This window comes from Momordica charantia, assembly GCF_013281855.1.
Source record: "Momordica charantia cultivar OHB3-1 chromosome 1 unlocalized genomic scaffold, Mcharantia_2.0 BLBB01000001.1, whole genome shotgun sequence".
NCBI lineage: Eukaryota > Viridiplantae > Streptophyta > Magnoliopsida > Cucurbitales > Cucurbitaceae > Momordica > Momordica charantia.
In genome coordinates, this window is record NW_028275157.1 from 14,272,542 (window position 1) to 14,280,864 (window position 8,323).

The following is an 8,323-nucleotide window of genomic DNA, read 5'->3' on the forward strand; positions in this document are numbered from 1 at the left end:
CTCAAATAATATTACATTAATTATGATTTAAAGATGACCATGAATTACAACTTCACATCTAAAATCAAAGCATGTATAGTTTCGATAATTGGTATATACTTCCAGTTAAGAGGTTGTGAATTTGATTTTCCACCCCATATATTGCACTAAAAAAATACTTGTAAAAAGAAAAATATAAAATCGTCAGGAAACTATTTTAAATTTAACCACGACTTTGTAATCAACCATCTTTTGCATTTTTTGCTAATAGAATAAAAGGTACGATGTTAGAATTTAATTATTATTATTTTTAGTATCGAAAATTTTAACTTCAACTTTAAGACAATGATTGTCAAAATAAGTCTAGTTCATTGATAATTAGCATATATTTCTATCCAATAAGTAGTGAGTTCGATCTCCTACTCCACATGTTGTAAAAAAAATTTAAGAAAATGAATTATATGTTATAATCTAAGCTAATATTAGTACAATGGTTTTAAATTTTGTTTCATTATTACATGTCTAGTGGGGAGTCAATTGACCAATAAATTTTTTATTTTATTATTATTTTTTATTGAATTTACATTTCAACCACATGAATTATCGATCGTGTTAATAAAATTACCCTCAAATATCACGCAGTATCTCTTAATTTATTATTTTTTCATCCACAACATCAAAATAGGCTACATCATATATTTTCAAAATTTCAAACAATTTCAATACAAGAAAAAATTGAAATTATATGGACTGAAAAAATACTTTTCTATATTTCATAAATATATTGAAATCTTTAACTTTGGAATAATTAAACTATTATTTCTTCTACGCCACTAATAAAAAGATAGGTGGATTTTAGGTGGGTAGTAGGTTATTGTGTATGCTATTTTTGTATCTTATAAGATTAGCTAAGCTAGGTGAAAATCTACCCATCCATATACAAATTCAAATTTTCAATTATAATTATCAAGTATAGATGAACAAATATTTACTAATTCTTTAGAGGACGGAATGAAGGTTCAAATTCTCACCTCTCACTTTTATTGTATTAAAAAAAATCAATCATAATTATATAAATCTAAACCAAGATGAAGATTTTATATTTTGTCATTAAAAAAAATTTTAACTGGAGTAAATTTTTTTTGTTTATTCTTTTATTATTATATTAATCTGTTTAATATTAAACACGTCATTTAAAAGAAGGATTGTTAATTGTTGTACAGTTAAAAAAAATTAGAAAAAAAATCCTTAAAATAAATAATATGAAAAGAAAAAAAATTAAAAAAATCCGACCTGCCGGATTCGAACCAGCGACCTAAGGATGGCTACTAGGATTATTCCTACTACAGTCCTCCGCTCTACCAACTGAGCTAAGGTCGGTTTTTGAAATTATTCTGCCTCATATCATATTTAGTTTTGTTTGTATTCTTACAAATTCATGCTTCATAAATAATTTATTTTTATTATTTGTGAATTTAACCATTACCAAGATGACCATCGACCATTTAGATGTTAGTGATTCAAACTTGTGACTTTTTAGTTAGAATTAAATACTTTAACCGCTTGAATTATGTTTAGATTGACAACTTTGTTATTATTACTTAATATTAATAAAATTTTCAAAATATAAGTCATCACTATTAAATATTATAACAGTAAAGTTTAATAATATTTTATATTAAATGATAGTTGTTCTAATAAAAAATTTGTTGCTAATATTGACAGTAATTGACATTTAATTCTTCTCTTCTGCTCTCAATTTGTTGTAGTAAAAAAATTATTTTAGTTGATGTATTCTTTTAATTAGTTATTATTTGTTGATATTAAATAAATTATTTTAATAAAAATCATCTACTATCAATAAAATAGTAATAAAAGACATTAACCTTTGTTATTATTTTAATAAAAAACGATTACTACAATGATGTTTATGTAATTAGCTATAAATAAATAAAATATAGTATACAAGTAGCTATTCCTATTTCGATTATGATTCTAGACAAGTTTAATAAATAATCTCAAATGATTTTATTTATTCTGATTACAAAAATTTTATAGTAAACAATATCAAGAGAATAATACTCATTATGATCGATTTCATTTTGGTTCTTAAACAAAGCCTAAAGTAACAAGTGTCTTATCCACTATTTTAAATTAAAAAAAAATATGTTGTGTATTTTAAATTTTATACTTCCTCACTATCATTGCCAACTTCATGGGAAAAAGAAAATAAATAAAGTTTATTATGGCAATTAGATCTCGGCTATCAGTACAGTATCTCGAATATTCAGTACTTCATTTTACTGAGTCTGAATATTTAAAGCATCAGTTCAGATTCCACAAACACAAACTAAAAAGAGACTAATATTTGAACTCGTTTCTCCTAACAATTCAAACTATACACCATACGAATCCAAGCTTCCGATCTCGAGCTACATAGACCCATCCGAGATTATTAAAGTAAAAAACACGAGCCAAACATCTCCAAAAATTCGAATATTTCATCAACAGATGTTTCGTATGAGGATTACGACCTGATTATAGTCTAGCATTCAAGGCATTTAGCAAATATTGAAGAACAACATAGTACTGATATTTCAGGGAAATAGTTTAATAAGATTAGCAGAATGACATTATATATTTTATAGTAGCACAGAGATGAATGACAACTTTGAGAAAGAACCTCAGTCTGAGGATTGCTTTCAACTTATTCTCCCATGGCAGGAGCAAAATATTTCATCTCATCAATGGAATCAGAAAATAAAGTTACTCTTCATGTGGGGTGCTTTTTATTCTCTAAGCAATGGCTGAAAAGGGAGCAATCTTCTTCCACAATCCCCCAAATAGCTCAGGATGAAGATTCTATATTTCTCACAAACTTCTTGGCCTATCACAGCAAATAATTGATTTATAAGGTCTCAATAGCAAAGATGTATTGTTTCCTACCAGAAAAAGGAGACACAAGACATATAACTGTGTCTTTCATAATTATTGGTTCTGTTCAGATAGAGAAGTAGAAGATCAAGAGTTTGATTATTTTTATTGTTTCTGATTTTTCAATAGAAAAAAGAAGTTACTGAGAATGAGCAGCTGATAACAATTGACATCGAAAGTGTGTGGGTCGGAAAAGAAGTACCTGTTCTAGAGTTAGAAACATGATCACATTCCACGATCCCAGCCGTCCGAAATTCGGGATAAAGCCCTTGTAAAATGCTAGAGGTCCCTGAGAAATGCAAATACCTAATGGTATTAAGATATTTACTCTGTTTTTGTTTCCTTCTAAAGGTGCAGTTTCTTTATAGTAAAAGCAGATATCAAGAGAACAAACTCAACTAAGTTAATGAAAATGAAATACATGGATTGGGATCATAAAGAAATTGATAAAGAAACACTGGAAGGGTGAGAAAACATACATCATTTTTTAAAGTCTTGATGAAACAATCAAGTGTGCTTTTGTAAGTTGAATCCCCCATCATTCTTGACTTCACCTGCCAAAAGGGTAAATGATAATGTGAAAATGACTCCAAGTCTTCAATAGAAGGGTAATAGGCATAAACAGTGTGCTTTTAAACTACGATAAACAGTACGAATTCAAATGTGCTTTATATATTCGAAAGAGTGTGGCGCTGAGAAATTATTAAATAAAACCCCATGAAATATGAGGCTTGGCATGGATATAGAGAGATTACCACGTCAACTGGGGACCCAATACAGACAGCGAAAAACCCTGCCCCGAGACCAGCAAAAAGATGAGTAACAACATTATCCGTGAAACCTGGAATTTTCAAAATTGTCTGCAACAAAATATATAATAATACAAGAAACATCAGAAAAGACCCCGGTATGGAGGTGGGAGACAATAGTAGTTCTAAGAACAACAATTTCAAATGCTTTTATGTTTTACCTGTTTCACTTGATCGTAGCTGGCTAGTTCGGCAGCATTTATAATGGCATTTCTTGCAATATTAGGTCCAATGCCAGTCCATAGAGCTCCAAGTCCTTCCTATATGTTAATATGTAAGTTATGCAAATGGAAAGGACAATTACATTTTCCCGGAATTTTTAGGTCAAATAGCTAACCTGTCTCACGATGGTAGAATAAGCATTCAATGCCCCAGAATAGCGCCTAGGCACGCCGGGAGGTAATTTTCCCTCAGCTTGAAGTCTAACTTTCACAAGATCAGTTGGATTTGCTACAGTGATCCCTAAAGCACCTGTTACATAAGGAGGAAAAGGAAAGGAGTTAATAAGATTTAGTTTAGTAAATTGATTTACCCTTTCCTCTTTTAGATGATTCTAAGATTTTTTTTTTTTTTTAAATAGTCCTTAATATTCCAAATTGGTTGGAAAATCTCAACCCTTTTCCTATAAAAGGAAGCAGTTTTCTTAAAAATGAGTGAAAAGTTAAAACATAAAAACGGGTTGGAAAAACCCCTCTTCTGAATCCCAGTGCCTTCCCCAAAGATAGAGACAGTTTCTTCATTTTTTGCAAGCTTTTCTCTGGTTCCAACTTATCAGAACACCCACTTCTTCGTCCTTTGCTTTAAGCATACGAGCAATAAGGGGATTTGTGTCAAAGTGTTACACAAAATATTTTTAGTAGTACAATGCTGGTGTCAATCGAGAATTTGCAGCCCAAATCTTTTTCTTTCACAGATGTTTCATTTCATGATATTGTCATTTTGATGCTTTCAGAAACTCCTAATCCTCAAAATTTTCCCAACACCCTCGACGAGAAATATAAGTTTGCATTAATATAAACAACAAATATGCCAACCATTAGAAACTACATCTATGTTCAATCATGGATTCAAGAACAAAGATTACACACAGCATAAACTCCAATCCAGGCTCACCAGTTGTCAGTGCAGCAAGAATCTTCTTAGATAAAGGAACATCACCCACAAAGTCACTGCCCACATAGAAGTTCTTAACCTGTTGTGTAAACAAATATAGTAGTTCGTTTTAGATATGAACTAAAATACAGAACAGTAGGCATAGAGAATTCACTTCAATAACCTACAGGCTCATATAGCCCGATCCGTAAACCTCCAAATACGCATTGACGATGCAATCCAGGTACAATGCCTTTCCATAGGGACACCAGACCTTCTTCTCTGGCTATGGTTGCAACAGTGCCCAGCAAGCCCCTATATTTTGGTAAGGCATCGCCTGCAACAGCTTTCTTTTGTAGCTGAAGCCTCACCTTGGCAGTGTCCAGAGGAATAGTGCATGCCTGCATCAATATTAAATGCAAGCCGATTATTTACAGAAATGACTTCGGATCCAATAATATAAAGGGGTATAAGAGCTAAAAACAATTTCTTGAGTGCAATACCCCATCTGAGAACAAACAATTTTGTTCTCAGTTTTCTATTCATAGAAACTATGCTTATAATATCAACTTATCTACATCTTCTTTCATCGGTTTTTCACCTTTTAAGCACTCTCCCAAATTTTAGAAACAAAAACTTCACCAAACAGCCCTTTAGCTAACTTTATCCGCAATATAGGTTTCTCGCCCACATACAGGAAAGCAAAGAGTTATGAAGTCATAACTTTCATCATAGATCAAGAAAATCCAGTTCTAATCATAGTAAAGTCTCTTCGAAACAGCAGTAAAACTCTACCCGCATATAAAAATAAAACCTTGTTATAAAAAAAATAATAAAAAACTCGACCCATCAAATTCAACTAATGATCAGCATATAGACAAATTCAGCTAATGATCTTACATACCCACGCTTATAATTTGAATTTAACAATTACAAGTACACCAAACACTGATTAAAGTAAGCCCAAATCTACGGATTACCTCCGCAGAATCATATGAAATTTTTCCAGAAAGCAAAACACATTCCAAATCAGCGCATGTAGACATACTGCGAGGAATTAACAGATTACCTCGGCGAAACAAGCGGCGAATGCACTACTGGCGAAAGTGCCGGCGAATGAGATATCAGATTTGACTTTCGAATCGGCAACCATTGCAATATACCGCAGCAGCCGAAGGGCAAAAGCCCACAGGACAGAACCGTCGATAAGGCGATCGGAAGTTCAGGAACAAACGAAGGCAGTGAAATTAGGCGAAAATATCAAGCAGGAGAATAATGGGTGTCGTCGTTTATATGGGAATCTAGGGAAAAGCAAAAACGAGAACCAAATGGGGGCGAAGCTTTGTTCGTCTTGGCGGCTCTTCTCTCGGGCTGCGGTATCCCAGTCGTCACTCCGATTACCTCTTCCTATTTTCAATTTTCACTGTGGAAAAAATATTCGTACTTGGTATTTGTATTTAATAATAAACCTCTCAAATTATTTAAATTCCATGTATGATGATTTAAATTTTAAATGTAATCATTTTTCTTCAATATACTTTCCGATTTTGCAGAGGGAGTAAATCGTAATATAGCGGTGTAGATAGGTTTTCAACAGAAAATTGGTGATATACTCTGGCTTCTCATCTTGTCGCATGTTTGTTCCTGCACGTAGTAACCAATAAATCATTGCATATTGATGCGGTGTTTCATTCGATACATTGTGAAGTGACTATATCGATTTCATATGACCGTGGGACTAAACTGAGGTTTTCTTGCCTTATATTTTCTGTTAACAAGTTTTTTGGTATTTATATAGCCAGGATTAATCTAGCTCATCACTTCATCTATCTCTCCAAGACACTTAAGAGTCACTACCATCTATTAATGGGATATGAGATCTAAATTGCCAATATTTACAGTGTTACTCATCTTAAAACTGACTTACCATCCTCTTAGTTGTTGAAGTATCTCGCACCACGAACTGTGCAACTATTGATTAATGATGAGGTACCATCGATGAATACTATTCACCATATTAAATAGATCTTAAGGTATAATATGTGGAGTTTATGTTTCTTAAATTTAACGAATATATTAAATATAAATATAGATAACTTAGAGAGTCTACAAAGTCAACCATAATAACTTTAATCTCATTAATTATGTTGTTTAAACATTTGACATTTCAAACTAGTATATATCAAGTAGATAATAATCTGAACATAAGATACTTATGAATTGAACGTTGGACTTTTCCATTTATTGTATTTTAATTTTTTATCTTTTAATATTAGTTTTTTTTCCCTAACTTAACTGGTTAAGATATATATTCGCAACTAAAATTTCTTGTGTTCGAATTTCCATCCTACGCGCGTAATATATACACCCATCATGAATTTTTTATGATGAATTTGTATTATGTGTTCAACGAGAGATTACACTATTTGATTTCATGTTATCATACACTGCATAATAATATAGTTTTTTAATTCAACAATATACGAGGTGGAGATAGAGATTCGATTGTCTAACTTTTTTAATTGTCATTATAATACTTTAGTTAGTTGGATTGTGACTAAATGGACATGTATTTATTAAATATGGTCCATAAGTTAAAAAGAAAGTACATACCATCAATTTTGAATTTGTGCAACACGTTGTTTAATATAAAGTCAGATAAAATACTTCAAGGTTAGAGTGGAGAAGAAAATGAGTATTATAGCAAATAGTGAGAGAGGACGATTTTGAAAAAAATCCTAAAAATTTCATACACTGTTTTTTATTCACATAGATATGTATACAACAAACTCGATCTATATATATATCTCTTAAAAAATGACCACTTATCTCTAGAGGTCATGAATTCGAATTTTCTACTAAATTTATTGTACTAAAACGAATATACATGCAATATATTTAGTTGTAGAAAAGATAATAAAATATATTATTTAAAAGTCCGTGTGCATGTCTATTTTAGAATAGTTTAAAACGAAACAAACGGACTATCCGTAATTATAAAATTATAATTTATATTTCGATAATATTAAAAATATCGTCGAATTGGTAAAAGTTTCAAAAAGCGCGGCGATACATTAATAGGAATGGAACCAGCCTTCATTTACAAGTCATAAGGCGCCACGTGGATATCGACAATCTTGACACCCTCCAAGTGGGCAAAGGAAAGTTGAGTCGTAGATGACTCGTTTGATAAAATTCTAACTTTATAGGAGCCGTTAGCACTCGTTACCATTCATGTTAATCACGTCAGTAACTTTTAAAAATAATATAGAAATTGATAAATAAGAAAGTAATCATGTTTCGAAATAATAATTTATAAAAGGAAAAAAAAGTAAGATGTGAACAAATAGAGTAGTTAGTCAATACGTATTATTACAACATTGTTCACGTGTTTGTTGTAAGAGGGACGTCGAAGTCCAACTTCTATATCTTGTAATTTTCTAGGAAGCAATATCATAAACTTTTTCTCATTTCTTCTTGTCAAACGATGAGATTTGAATTTAAAAAGT

The 8,323-nt window shown here is 31.3% G+C and overlaps 1 protein-coding gene and 1 non-coding gene across 2 annotated transcripts; both read right to left on the reverse strand.

Moving 5' to 3' along the window:
- Positions 1–1,266: 1,266 nt before the first annotated feature.
- Positions 1,267–1,359, reverse strand: TRNAY-GUA (transfer RNA tyrosine (anticodon GUA)). Its single transcript has 2 exons — positions 1,323–1,359; positions 1,267–1,302 (listed from the first exon to the last, which is right to left on the reverse strand). It is a non-coding gene; the product is annotated as a tRNA-Tyr (tRNA).
- Positions 1,360–2,550: 1,191 nt separating this feature from the next.
- On the reverse strand, positions 2,551–6,246 carry PUMP1 (plant uncoupling mitochondrial protein 1). The gene is made up of 9 exons (XM_022295876.2): positions 5,884–6,246; positions 5,003–5,215; positions 4,836–4,914; positions 4,060–4,193; positions 3,884–3,982; positions 3,669–3,773; positions 3,393–3,467; positions 3,116–3,202; positions 2,551–2,866 (listed from the first exon to the last, which is right to left on the reverse strand). Exons 1-9 carry the CDS (start codon positions 5,965–5,967, stop codon positions 2,828–2,830), a joined length of 915 nt encoding a protein of 304 aa, XP_022151568.1. The 5' UTR covers positions 5,968–6,246; the 3' UTR covers positions 2,551–2,827.
- Positions 6,247–8,323: the final 2,077 nt, after the last annotated feature.